This window comes from Monopterus albus, unplaced genomic scaffold, assembly GCF_001952655.1.
Source record: "Monopterus albus unplaced genomic scaffold, M_albus_1.0 scaffold3.1, whole genome shotgun sequence".
Taxonomy (NCBI): Eukaryota; Metazoa; Chordata; class Actinopteri; order Synbranchiformes; family Synbranchidae; genus Monopterus; species Monopterus albus.
In genome coordinates this window covers 7928004-7941166 of record NW_018127883.1, presented here as the reverse complement: position 1 = coordinate 7941166, position 13163 = coordinate 7928004, and the positions used below count along the sequence as shown (strand labels likewise).

General features: G+C 40.5%; 2 protein-coding genes across 9 annotated transcripts; one reads left to right on the top strand and one right to left on the bottom strand.

Annotated features, from left to right (window-relative positions):
* Positions 1–479: 479 nt before the first annotated feature.
* On the bottom strand, positions 480–6513 carry ttl (tubulin tyrosine ligase). Of its 6 annotated transcripts, none has more exons than XM_020603799.1 (8): positions 6004–6513; positions 5776–5900; positions 5237–5315; positions 4918–5150; positions 4597–4732; positions 4229–4498; positions 2945–3088; positions 480–2679 (listed from the first exon to the last, which is right to left on the bottom strand). In XM_020603799.1, exons 1-8 carry the CDS (start codon positions 6066–6068, stop codon positions 2481–2483), a joined length of 1251 nt encoding a protein of 416 aa, XP_020459455.1. In that variant the 5' UTR covers positions 6069–6513; the 3' UTR covers positions 480–2480. The 6 variants fall into 6 exon arrangements, with proteins under 6 accessions (XP_020459455.1, XP_020459474.1, XP_020459483.1 ...); XM_020603818.1 differs by having other exon boundaries at positions 5776–5971; positions 6115–6513; XM_020603827.1 differs by having other exon boundaries at positions 5776–5883; positions 6115–6512.
* A 261-nt stretch (positions 6514–6774) lies between these two features.
* fignl1 (fidgetin-like 1) lies at positions 6775–11160 on the top strand. 3 transcript variants are annotated; one of them, XM_020604717.1, is made up of 2 exons: positions 6775–7057; positions 8350–11160. In XM_020604717.1, the coding sequence occupies exon 2, from the start codon at positions 8367–8369 to the stop codon at positions 10293–10295; it is 1929 nt and encodes a 642-aa protein (XP_020460373.1). In that variant the 5' UTR covers positions 6775–7057; positions 8350–8366; the 3' UTR covers positions 10296–11160. The 3 variants fall into 3 exon arrangements, with proteins under 3 accessions (XP_020460373.1, XP_020460382.1, XP_020460364.1); XM_020604726.1 differs by lacking the exon at positions 6775–7057 and adding an exon at positions 7075–7134; XM_020604708.1 differs by lacking the exon at positions 6775–7057 and adding an exon at positions 7154–7382.
* Positions 11161–13163: the final 2003 nt, after the last annotated feature.

Below are 13163 nucleotides of genomic sequence, written 5' to 3'. Positions count from 1 at the left end.
TGAAATATAATGTAGATAAATAAGTAACAAGTCCTTTGTCTGAGGCTAGGAGAAGATTGTTGGTAACATTCACCAATGCAGTTTCTGTACTATGATGGACTCTAAATCCTGACTGAAAATCCCCAAACAAATCATTCTTGTGCAAATGGTCACATAGCTGCTTTGCAACAGCTTTTTCAAGGATTTTAGAAATAAATGGGAGATTGGATATTGGTCTATAATTAGGACACGTGGATCAAGAGTAGGCTTTTAATTACAGCAACTTTAAAAGCCTGCGGAACATAGCCTGTTAATAGAGAGAGGTTAATGAGATCTAATATGGACATGTTGATTAGGGGCAAGACGTCTTTGAGCAGCCTGGTCGGGATGGGGTCTAAGAGACATGTTGATGATTTAGATAAAGCAATTGTTGAGGTCAACTCAGAGAGATTAATGGGAGAGAAGCAGTCTAAATATAAATGAGGTCTTACAGATGATTCTAAAGCCATTGTAGCTGATGGCATGTCTGTGAGAGTTGTGGGAATTACTTGATTATTTTTTTTCTCTATGTTTTAGCAGATCGTATGTGGAATATCATCCCAAATGTGTTATATTTTCCTCAAATTGAATAAAAAAAAATACTGATAATTTGCTTTTGAAACTTCAAAAATGAAGAGTCAAACACTTCTAACACATTTGGCAAACAATCATGACAAACACCCTTTTTTAACTTAAATTTATATCTTTCAAACATCATTTCAGCATACATCATGGAATACTGTATATCAGTCATACTGTATGTTTTTAGTTCATGGGATTAATCCTAACAATTTTGTCTTTGTAACTATTTAAGCACTGTGACCTTCTGCTACTTACATATTCTTCATTTCTCAAACTCTTGAAAACACATAAATCTGTGTTACTCAAAGCACAGAAAGTTTCAAATATTTGGACTGAGATCAAAACAGAGGAACAGCAGGGATGCTAACATTATGAAAGGCAAGCCTACAAAAAAAAAAAAAAAAATCCTACAATGACTTATTGAGACCCTGGAAACACGACGGCTGGAATTCAAAAGTCACCTACCTACAATAACATGCAGCTGTCACACACTTTAAACCAATTTAAAAATCTGATTTAACACAAGTCAACTTGAACAGTTAGTTACACCTCAGGTCTCCTCCATCCACAAAAAAAATAGAGTGAAAATAAAAGTGAAGAACAGAAACCGTCTTTAAGGAGCCCGTGAAACAAAACACACATGAAATGTGACTCGGATAAAAATAAAACCAAGAGCGTAGAAAGTGAGTCAGGCAGTGACTTGATAAAGACCTGGGACGGTGACTTTTATGTTTACAAGACCACTCTAAGAAGCATGTGTTTCTGGCCTTAAAGATGAATGTTCATTATGTCACTCAGTTTCATTTCTTGGGTCTTTAAATGCTTTTAATAACCAATAACACACTTTGTACAGTCTACTCTACTTTCATTTCAAGAACGTAACCCGCACGCTTGTTTACAACATGCAATAAATACAGTCCATTTTTCATCTGAAGGAAATAAAATGGACATTAGGGGAGCTTTTTACAAACTGGGGCCGGCGCTGCTGTGTATGAGAGAGCACACTACTACATGCTTTCACACAAACATGCTCGTTCTGTAATGACAAAAAACAAAGTGTCTTCAGCTGTAATATTTTGTAAAGGATTTCATGAGAAAGCATAATGTGTGCTAATACTTTAGAGCTCTTCTCTTGATTGCAGCAGAGGTCAAAGGTCAGGAGTGCTTGATGGGACACTCTTACACCCAGGTCTCCCTGCTCACTTATACCACCCTGCTGTCTTGAACAATACATAGTGTCCACATGGACAAGTTAAAGGAATTCTCAAGGCAAACCTTCACATGTTGAATGTTTAGCTCAGACAAACTGAGTTAGTACATCAGCTATTATAGATAACAGTGTTTATAAGTTTAAATATATACCTGTAGCTTCGTGATCACTGTTAGCAGTGCTCATTCCAGTGGGTACATATGGCTGATGGTAAGCTATAAAAAAAAGTACTATGTTTTATGCCAGTTTCTGTGGACTGATCCTGACCACAGTGACTTGACTGAGCAACAGCGCAATGGCTTAAAGTATGAGTCACAGAAACCGAGCAAGCTAACTGGCAGTCTTTTTAAGGGGGCGTGGCTGTAAGGCACTACAGTCTCAGCTGCAGCATTTCTGGATGGATGTGTGTCTGTTCTCATTCGGAAACTCCCAAAAAAGTTTGTCCATCAATTCTTCAGCATCCTCACATTCATTATGTGCATTATTAGGAGATCCGGTAACAATAAAAAAACAAAAACAAAAGAAAGAGTCCATCCAGGTGCAACAGGCAAGGTAAAAACAAAGGCTAGGCTTGCTGACACGTGCTACTTCTCAGGTGCAGTTTAGATGTGAGGACAGAGCATGAAGAACCTTCTAATTTGGAGGAAATGAGGGGAATATTCCCGTGTGCTCACAGTCGAGTGAAAGGGCCCACGTGAAGAGGAGCCCTCAGTTTGGGAGAGGAGCAAGAACTGGTGGTGAAGGTGGAGGATGGAGAGGAGGAGTAAGGGGAAGAGAATGCAGATGAGGAGTCACTGCTGCTGTTCATGGTGAAGACAGTGGAAATAGCCACATCCACTATACCTTGACATAACTCTGGATATAGCTTCCTGGAAGAGAAAGCGATAAAACAAGTATTAATTTACCCACACATATGAGAGATTTCATGAGTTTAAATTAAGACACTAAGCACTCTCACAACACACAGCTAGCTGACTGATTCAAAATCTAACACTGAAAGTTCACCTGCAAGAGAAAACTTTCAAATCAGAGTAAAAAATAATAACTTAAGAGTAAGATAACTCAAATGGTTTGCTTTAAACAAATGGAAGCATTTTCCCATTTCTGATTCTGATCCAGCTGAGTGTTACTGACTGTGCACAGGCTGGAGCTCCATTGATTTCAATGAGCCACACTTTGAAGTTCTCATCCACCATGAAATCAAATCCAAAGAGCTGGAAACTCTGGTAGGACAGGTGCTTGGTGCTGATTGCAGGTTCAATACATGACAGACAGCTCCTGCAAAACCAGACAGCAAATTCAGTCCCAGTAATCTGACTGTTAATATTGACACAACTTCACATTGCATGTCTACGTGATCAAGGTCATTAGAAACATCTTAGGCATTAAATAATTGCTGACCTTTACAGACCTCTGCTGACATTTGAGAAGGAACTGCACAATAAATATGCCTCCTGCCTAATGCCCACCTTTACCTTTATGTAGTGGTAGCTGAAATGTGATAAACACCAAAGAGACATTTTACTAGCATGTTAATGGTTAGCAGGTGTGGTGCTTACCATGTTCCCCATAGTGCGTTAGCACATTAACATTTGGGAAATTACCAGGTGTTTTGCAGGTATTATGGTATAAGCCAAAGTATTGAACAAAATGAAATTTTGACCTGATGATGGTTCTAAAGAAAAAGTCAGGGGATCACAAAGTTCTTTAGAACTGATCTACTAGGGACCCTGAATATCTGTAGCAAATATGGTCAGCCATCAAGTTGTTGTCAAGATGTTTCACTCTGAGCCACAAACGTCACCCTCATGGTGGATCTGGAGGAAAAGTCACAATATTTCATGCAGTATGTTTCATCTTCTGGGGACCAGGAATGTTCATAGGCATGCATAAAATAGTCGTTGAGGTATTTCTGGACCAGGCTGGATCAAAGGTGGACCAGCCAAAAGAATGATAATGCTATCCCTACAGCCATGTTACTAATGAGGCTTAAAATGCATATGTGTGCCTAAAGGCATGAGTTTGAAAGCCAAAGTACACGGCAGATTAAAGCACCACTGATTCTGTGTTTTTTTTTTTCAGCTATCCTACCAAAGTTCCACAAATATATAATGATTGTATACTATGGAGGAGTAAGGACCTCACTTATTTACAAGCTGAAATTCATGGCTTTTACATTTGCCACATGTCCACTAACTATGACAAAGTTGTTTCATAGTGGCTTGTTTGTATCCAGCCATCTACAAGTGTAAAATGTTAGTGACCAACCAAGTAATGTGAACATGAATATGTTATTTACTTCAACTAGGACAGATTTGACTTGACATACTAATTTAAGGCATTTTGTGTTTCAGCTTTTAATGTGATGTGTGAAAGCTATGCTACGTTAGATGTGATCCAAAAACAAGCATGACCTACTTGATGATCTGCTTGATCTGAGGTAATATGGTGGTCTCCAGAGTGACATTATGAACGTTCAGTAGGTACAGCCTGAACTCATCGAAGAACATCTCATTCCCCTCTTCATATCGTCCGTAGTTCAGGGAATGCTCCTTCTGGATGCAGTGATTGGTCAGATGACTGGTCATGTCCTGGAGGTCAGAGCTGTTGTAGGGCTCTGAAGAAGTCCGCAGCACACCCTCCTGATATAAAAAGATGTTGTACTGATGATCCACTAGCACCCAGCTCCTAGTAACAACATGACATAATCCATGAGAGCCTCAGTTACAAAGTCCAGACAGACAAACATATTCTCTGTGGGTTTGTCTTAATCATGCAGGACTTGCCTGATGTCAAACTTCCGATGTCCCGGCTCCAGAAGTAAAGGTTTCTCCAGGTATTTCTGAATGACATAAACCTGTTCCTGATTATCGATGTACTCAAGCAGGTGATTAGCGTCATGGGATATCGAAATACCAGCACCTGTTACAATAAAAACAAAGGTGTTAAGGTGTCACTGATGTCATTTACTGCATACTCAATTTTTAACTGTAAACAATACAAGCAGTAAGTCACTAATCTAAGAAGTTATCAAATGTAAAATGTCTGACTAAGGTTAACTTGCATCTTGGACTTAAACCAATGAAAAGCAGATAAGAGATTTTTACCTTTGGCTCCAGCAGAAGATTTGGCTATCCACACTGTTCCCTCCCCACTTTCTTTTTTAGAGTGATAGGAGGCCAAGAAAACATCCCGCTCATCTGTCTTGGGATTGTTCTTCAGATGGTTAATGCCATTTGTAGCCAGAGCAACAGGGGTGTTGAGGTTCGTGGGATATATGATGTAGGATTCTGGGAACCAGGTACAGTAGTCGGACAGCTCTGGACTTGTCTTAATCAGCCTAAAGGTAAAGAAAGGACATGGTCCTTATTGGATAACCTACTTGCAGAAAAGTACACTAGTAACACAAACAAGACAGATACACACTTAACCAAGGATGCCTTTCTGCAAAGCCTGTCTGCTCCTCTGTAGTAATTCACCAGCTGCACTAGTCCTGGCTCGTGACCTGTGAAGTTCAAATGAGGACATTTTAAAATCTGTTTAAATGCCCATATGTACAACCAGAGCCTCAAGAGCACATCTAAATGAAAGATACATCTCTCCACAGGATGCTGGAGCAAGCAGCCCTGCAAAGTCACAGCCACTGTCTCATGCTGAGTGGGTGGACACCAAACAGCTGTACAATTCCCTGTCTGCTGTCAGCATCACATGAAATAAGGTTCAAGGATTTTATTGTCAATTCACCATATGTGCAGCACATACAGAAAATGGAAATACAGTTTCTCTCTCACCTAGTATTGGGTGCCATAACATTTAGGAACTAAAATAGAATAAGACCTGGATTGACTAATTAGGATAAATCTAAATAGTACAGCCAATAAGCAGTGACTCAAAACCGTGTACAGTCAGTGACAGTAGTGTAAACAATAATAGGAGATTGGAGATAAGGGAGGGACATAATTTACCTAGACGTCCAAAGGGCAGTCTGTTCCGTTCACCAAGCATTAAGTTGAACCTGGGATTGTCTCTTTTCAGCCTCCTCCACTGTCCAGTTGAGAGGAGGATTTTGGAAACTTCAGCATAAACAGTGCTGTTATCGTCACGATTGACAAAGGTGTACATTGGGACCTTGATGATAGCACACTGACTATAAAGGAAAGGCTATAATAAAAACGATTAAACGTGTGACTAACTTAGCTGTAACTAGCTGACTGGCACTATAGCAGGCAAACTGTCCGGCGTCATCTCCCAAGACCATGACGATGAGTCAGTTATATCCAGTCCACGTTTCCCGGTTAACTTACCCTGGTGCTCTGAGGCTCCAATTCAGCAGTTTGGGGTTAATGTGTGTTTATTCAACAGAGCATAAGATATGGAAGATGATAGTTTCATGCTGCTCAGCAGACGAATTTGCTTAAATGACCTCATACAAGGGTGTGACTGACCGCTGCTACCGGGTCATGGGCTGGTCCCTTCTGGATTAATTTGCATCCCGTCTCCGGTTTAACAAAATGGCTAACGGAACGGGACCACTGTGAACAGCTATCTAATAAACTTCGGCATACCCCTTCAAAGTCAGAGACTATGAAAAGAAACTATAGAAAATGTCAACTAACTAACCAGCCATCTACTTAGCTACACATGATCACAAACACAGTCTATCTTTCCACCGGTGGCGTGTGCTTTAATCTATGAGGATCAGCAGCAGAAACACAATACTACCCAGTTGTGGTTAGTGTAGTTTATTTATACGCTAATATTACCTGTATTTTGTATTTAAAAGTTCCATATTCATAATAAAAATAAATGAACACATATGTCATTACATTTTTTGTGCAAGTACAAATTCAAATAACATATAAATTACGTCGGAATGTAGTGCAGGACTGAATTTGTAAACGCATATACTACACTTCCCAAAGTGCACCGCGTTAAAGAGATTTGAATTTTAGATTCGTTTAGTCCGATGTGACCATAAAATGGCGTCGTAGACCTCACTACACATCTGTAGACCTGTTGAAACCATAATCTGGAAAGACTAAATTATAAAACTCAGGAAAGAGGATCTCACTCTGGGGAAGACTATAATATTCAACGAGACTTATGCTGACTTTTATCAAGCGGTTTAATAACATTTAATAATAATATATTGACACAGTGCAGTGGTAGGGCTGGGCGAACCGGGAGAATAAATGAAGCGCTCCCTATTTTTATTACAAGTTGTGGGTCTCGTTCCGATAGTTTGAAGTAAGTTGTCAGCTCATTAATGTTATCATCTTTTAATTTGAGTGGACGTTTCGTCAATTGAATAAATCAAACGTTAGGTCAGTTTTGAACCGGGTCTCTGCATTTAATGGTAGCAACACTAAACGTTTAGTTTAGGACGTCGAAGAGAAGGAATTGGAACGTACCCGGAAGTTGTAGTGTTGAGAAATAAACGTGGCGGGAACAAATAACCAGCGAGTAAAGTAGCGTACGGCAACTTTGTAGAAGTTAAAGAGTTGTTTTAGTAGTGTGATGCTCATTTATTTCAGTTCAGTGTATCAAGAAGAATAAAAAGATATCACGAATAGTAAGTGGCGTCCCTCAGTAATTGTAGCCTGTTGTGTAGTATTTTACCAAACAAGTAGGTGGAACCTACTAAATGAAAAATAACTTTTGAGATTGCATACTCGAAGGTTTCTTTGACATAATGAATAACGTAATGTTAAAGAGCCCCGTAGCAGCTTTGCCAACGAACCTCTTTCAATTGCGGCTTTATATCCATAAAATTAGACAGCTCACTCAAATTTTAGCCGAATTTAGTAGTGTTAAGTTTGAATTAAGTAGTGTTTAGTTTAGTGTAGTTAAAATGCATTCCGCCGATTTTTTTGAGCATCTCCAGTTCAGAAGTCATAGGGAGAATTACTCAGCTGTATAGTATTTTTATGTGGGTATGAAGGAGTTTTGTCCAGTCTGCTGAAATGACTCCTGAGGATTAAGGGTTATCTCCACTGGGGGTTGATGACAAAACCGCATGCGTTTCCAGTTGTGGTGTGTGAAAATGAAAGCACATGGGTGTTTAGCAGGAAGAGAGGCTGTAATGAAAATGTACAGTTTTGGATCAGAGTGTTTCTGGAACTTGACTCATATACATGTTACTAATGAGGCTTAAAATGCATATGTGTGCCTAAAGGCATGAGTTTGAAAGCCAAAGTACACGGCAGATTAAAGCACCATGAGACATATATAAAACTCAGGATATTTCAGCATCCACCGCCTCAGTATTGACCATATGATTTGTGTCCCCAACTTCATACCTGAATTTCCCTCAGGATCAATAAAGTATCTATGTATTGATCTATCTATCTAGAGGTGCAATACTAAATCACCAGAGTAACCCTTCTTATAAGGTCTCTGTATCCTGTGCTCACACACATCCAAGAATGTAGCATTATGAGATATGCTTTTTTTATGTGTATGTGTCAGGATTGATGTGTGCCTTGGCTTTTACTGAGGTCATGTATTTTTTATAACCTTTATCCCCTCTCCTTCACCAGGCTGGAGCAGGCCAGGCATGAGTAGTGCACACCTGGACGAATGGCAAAGGAGGTCCTTTGACATTTCATCTGGCAACTGTACACCTGAACAGATGGCCGATGCCTACCGGGACCACATCCTCTCCATTCAGTATGCATGGGCAAGCTCCCAGCTCTCTCAGGCCGGCATGGCCAGCCTGCTCAGAACCTACTCGGAGCGCTATGCAGCAGTGCTGGACTCAGATGACCCAACCACTGGCCTTAACAATTATGCAGAAGGTGTGCTGCATTTGGCCCGCAGTCAGAGGAACTACAGTGACAAATGGGAGTCGTCCCTGACCATGGAGAGTGTACTGGAGCTGCCCTCTGTGCAGAAGATGATTCAGGCAGAGAAAGGTAGAGGAGACTCTCTGGTGGCACCAGCAGATGGTAACATATCTGTTGGACAACAGAGTGGAGGCATCTCCCTGTCTGCTCCTTTCACCGAAGTTAGGTCAGAGGACCCATTGTTTAAACCTATAGGACCACCACAGCATACAACGGAGGTTAATAACACTGCCAGTAATGCTGCTGATGTTTCTGCAGAGAGGCCTTTAGGATCTCAATTGATCACAAACTCCTCCACACTTCCAACCCGACCACAATCTGTGTTTAGTCATCCTTCTTCAGTTCTTCCACAGGGAAACAGTGGCCCCGTAGGTAGCATGCAAAACTATCAGTGCTCCTCCATCCCTATCTCCAACCCCTTTAAGCGTAAGAATTTTTACAACCCACATGGAGAGGATAGTAGCAGGGGACCACAGGGAGGTCAAGCAGCCACTGACCGATCTGGAAGCAACTTCAGAACAGCTCGTGAGCAGTTCATCATTGATCAACAGAAAAAACACTCCCACCAACCCCAAAGAGGTCAGACCCCTGGGATGGCAGCAACTGTGAAAAAATCTTTGGGTGCTAACAGGCCTCGAGGTGCATCTTCTAAATTTGTGTCACCTATTCCAAGACAGGAGGAAGAGGAAAATGGGGCAAGCCGAAATTCCAGTCAGGAGCCTCAGATCTTGGATGAGCGTCTGAAAAACTTTGAGCCAAAGATAATTGAACTGATCATGAGTGAGATCATGGACCACGGGCCTCCTGTGGTCTGGGATGACATTGCAGGCCTGGAATTCGCCAAAACCACCATAAAGGAAATTGTGGTTTGGCCCATGCTGCGACCTGACATCTTTACTGGTCTCCGTGGTCCGCCCAAAGGCATCCTGTTGTTTGGACCTCCAGGAACTGGAAAAACACTGATAGGAAAATGTATCGCTTGTCAGTCAGGTGCCACTTTCTTCAGTATCAGTGCGTCATCACTCACATCCAAGTGGGTGGGTGAAGGAGAAAAAATGGTGCGAGCCTTGTTTGCCATTGCCCGCTGCCATCAGCCCGCTGTCATTTTCATTGATGAAATTGATTCACTGTTGTCTCAGCGGACAGATGGGGAGCATGACTCATCACGCAGGATAAAGACCGAGTTCCTGGTTCAACTGGATGGGGCAGCCACCGCGGCCGATGACCGCATCTTGGTGGTGGGCGCCACCAACCGGCCTCAAGAGATAGATGAGGCTGCTCGTCGACGCCTGGCAAAACGGTTATACATCCCTCTACCTGAAGCAGCTGCCCGACAGCAGATAGTAACTAACCTCATGGTTCGAGAGAAGAACCAGCTGAGAGAGCACGAGCTGGAGAGTGTGGTAAGAGCCACAGAGGGCTTCTCCGGAGCCGATATGACCCAGCTATGTCGAGAAGCAGCACTGGGGCCCATCCGCAGCATCCGGCTGAGTGACATTGCCACTATCACCACAGATCAGGTGCGACCGATCCTCTACAGTGACTTCCAGGAGGCATTGAAGACGGTACGACCCAGTGTCTCATCCAAAGACTTGGAACTGTATGAAGAGTGGAATAAGACTTTTGGATGTGGACATTAAACTCCTGATTTCCTCTAACCGTTTTCAACTTATGGTTATTTTCTGCTAAGTTGGGGAAAAGGTTTCAGTTCTGGGTACATTTACAACTTTTGGACAATATTTTGTGCTTAACATACAAAGCACCGAGAGGAGATGGGCAACACAGCAGGAGCCCCTCTGGCTTCACAAAGATAGTTTTCCAGATCCTGGGATCCACTGTGTCCACTATGCAGTTGCACCTACAGTGGTTTTGAGCAGGTGTTCTTGTTAATTCATTCACTCTTGTGTGTCTAATGATTCATTTTTAATCTCATTACAACCAGCCTGATATTTTGGAACATTTCCCCTTCAAGCTGTTGTAACTTGAAAGAGAAATATAAACACAAGTTAATAGGAGAGTAATATGTTGGCATATTTTTGAGAGTGTTTGAAATGAACCCATATAGAGAGCAAGGCTTCCTCTAGATTGTGTGCAGCAGTTTGCATTATGCATTCAGCTTCTTCTCAGATGTTTTGTTCTGGGCGCACTGTTTAGATATTAATGCTATTGTTGCTTTGTGCTTTGGTTTAATCATTAAGCACCGCATTCTGTTCCACCTGAAACAATTATGTTTAAATGTCTTTTGTAATTCTTTTAAGGATGAGCATTCAGCATATTTAGTATTTATTCCCTACATATTCTCAGCTGCATCATTTAAATAAAAACATATGGTGTCAATGCTTTAGTTTGTTTCAGTTCATTACATTTCTGCAACTGTACTTATTTCCTAATAAAATCAAAAATGGCAAAGTACCTCATATTTCTAGGAGTTAATCTCCAAACTGAAACAAAGAAATGCAAGTTCCCCTCCACTCATCCCCTTGATCCTCTCCCATCTAAGCCACAGAGGGCACTATCATCACTTCCACCGCGGCTTTATTTGCTCATCTTTTGCTCATCTTTGTAACATTTTGCCCAATTTCTGCTGTAGTTCTCCTGAATGTTCCTGAGCTGGATGTGCTAATCATGTCCGCGGAAGTTGGGCAATTCAGAGACTATCCTGGGTCTCGTAAAAAAAAAAAAAAAAAAAAACCCAGTGAGAGCTCTGCTGTTCTGCTTCCTTTCTTGTTATTGTAAATGTTAAGCAGTGGACTCAACAGGAAAATCTGTTACTGCAATACATCCTTTTTATTAGACAATATGTGTGGGTGCCATAATTTTAGTGCTGACTGATCCATAGGGTTCATGGTGTAGCTGCATCCATGTGAAAGTGTCCATCAGTTTCTCAGCTCTGTGCTGCAGACGTAAGGTTCTGGCCAACATTTTAGCATTGTTGATGTTTTCAAGTTGAATGCCTCATTGCTCATACACTAGTGAAGAAGAGGACTATTATAGATTGTGAACACATGAAATGAAGTTCTCATGTAAATTTTATGAAATGATCTTTGAAAATCTGGAGGACCATGAAAAAAAAGACTCATTTATTTTTCATCTTTTTGTCAAGTCCATCATAAATATTTCAGATGTGTGGCTGGCCACTGTATTGAAACTTTGTTGAATTAGCCAGCAGTGAAAGAAGTCACATGAACCCCCTGGGCATGTCCGAACACAGGGGCTCCTCACAGCTGGACTGGGATCGATGCACAGAATTCCTGTGGTGCTGGCAGGATCCATAGAGTACAGGCTGAAAACTGTGCCATATGGTGCAAGCTTGGAGCTCAATTCGACTGTGGTTATGCAGCAGCGGTTACACGCACACGACAATACATATTATTGAAAAGCAAAAATTAATGTAGGTGGACTTGTTTTTCGAATTTGGAACACTGACATTTGTAGAAATGCATCACAGGAGACCTAGAGGATTTGAGTAAAAACATTGTAAAAAAAAAAAAAAAAAAATCAATTACATAATAAAGACATTCACAACTTTATAATATATATGCACACATACACATAATGTATATTAACTAATACAGTTAAAATTTTAGGCAATGACAAAATATATGAAAAAGTCCTGCATCAATATCGAACATGAAAAAAGTATAGAAGAATTATCATCAAACTGAACTTAAAGTTATAATTCTTAAGGGTTTCCTTAAATTTTTTAATTATATTACAGCATTGTTTATCAGTAGCCATTCAAGGAATTAATTCTTTTCACTGTTGATGATGGATTCAAATGGCTGCATGTATTCAAGTCTTACCTATATTTTATTTTAGAAAATTACACGTCTTGTGCATCATGTGATCAGGGTTTTTTTTTTTTTTGCGGTTAATATTGCTTAATTTATTAAAACAACACAGGCTTGTTTTGTTGCACTGTGATTAGATCGGCAGCACAACTATGACTGAAACTTTAAAGATTATACCTTTAAAGTATCAAAACCAAACATATTCTTTTGGCTAAAAACGGCCCTGGAGAGTGTTATACTGTCATATATTAAATTACATTATTAAGCCACTGATGCATCAGTGTGTAATTAGCATTTTATTGTTTTAGCTGGTTGAGGTGGAACTAGTTTTAACTGTTGCTGTATACACACGTTTAGGTGGTTTAGTCCAGTGGCTCTAAGTAGGTCACAAGATATGTAGGCCTATGAGGTATTGTGAGATCATTTATGGGGTGGGAAAGAAGAAAAAGCAAAGTGCTGCTACACAGTTTAATATTCATTTTTGAACTGTTCCTCAAATCTTTGCTTTTTTTTTAAATATTTTACTTCTGTTATCCAAGTTACACAAAGTTTAGAGGAGACATGTCTTTAGTGAACTAGTCTGGAACACAACAGGGGGCCCTAAGTACACACACTGCCAAGAGGGGCAGTAAACTGTAATATTCAACTGTACATTGGATATTGCTGTTATACTCCACATGTTAAGAAACACTGGTAAAAAGAGTGGCCAACTTCAAA

What these genes read in the sequence shown, in the direction of transcription:
- ttl (XM_020603799.1), bottom strand. Translation starts at nt 6,068, where the DNA reads ATGGTCTTGGGAGATGACGCCGGACAGTTTGCCTGCTATAGTGCCAGT. An exon ending in ATCTTCTGCTGGAGCCAAAG is followed by an intron (nt 4,733 to 4,917) that starts GTAAAAATCTCT and finishes TTATTGTAACAG; the next exon opens with GTGCTGGTATTTCGATATCC. An exon ending in CAGATCAAGCAGATCATCAA is followed by an intron (nt 3,089 to 4,228) that starts GTAGGTCATGCT and finishes CTGGTTTTGCAG; the next exon opens with GAGCTGTCTGTCATGTATTG.
- fignl1 (XM_020604717.1), top strand. Translation starts at nt 8,367, where the DNA reads ATGAGTAGTGCACACCTGGACGAATGGCAAAGGAGGTCCTTTGACATT.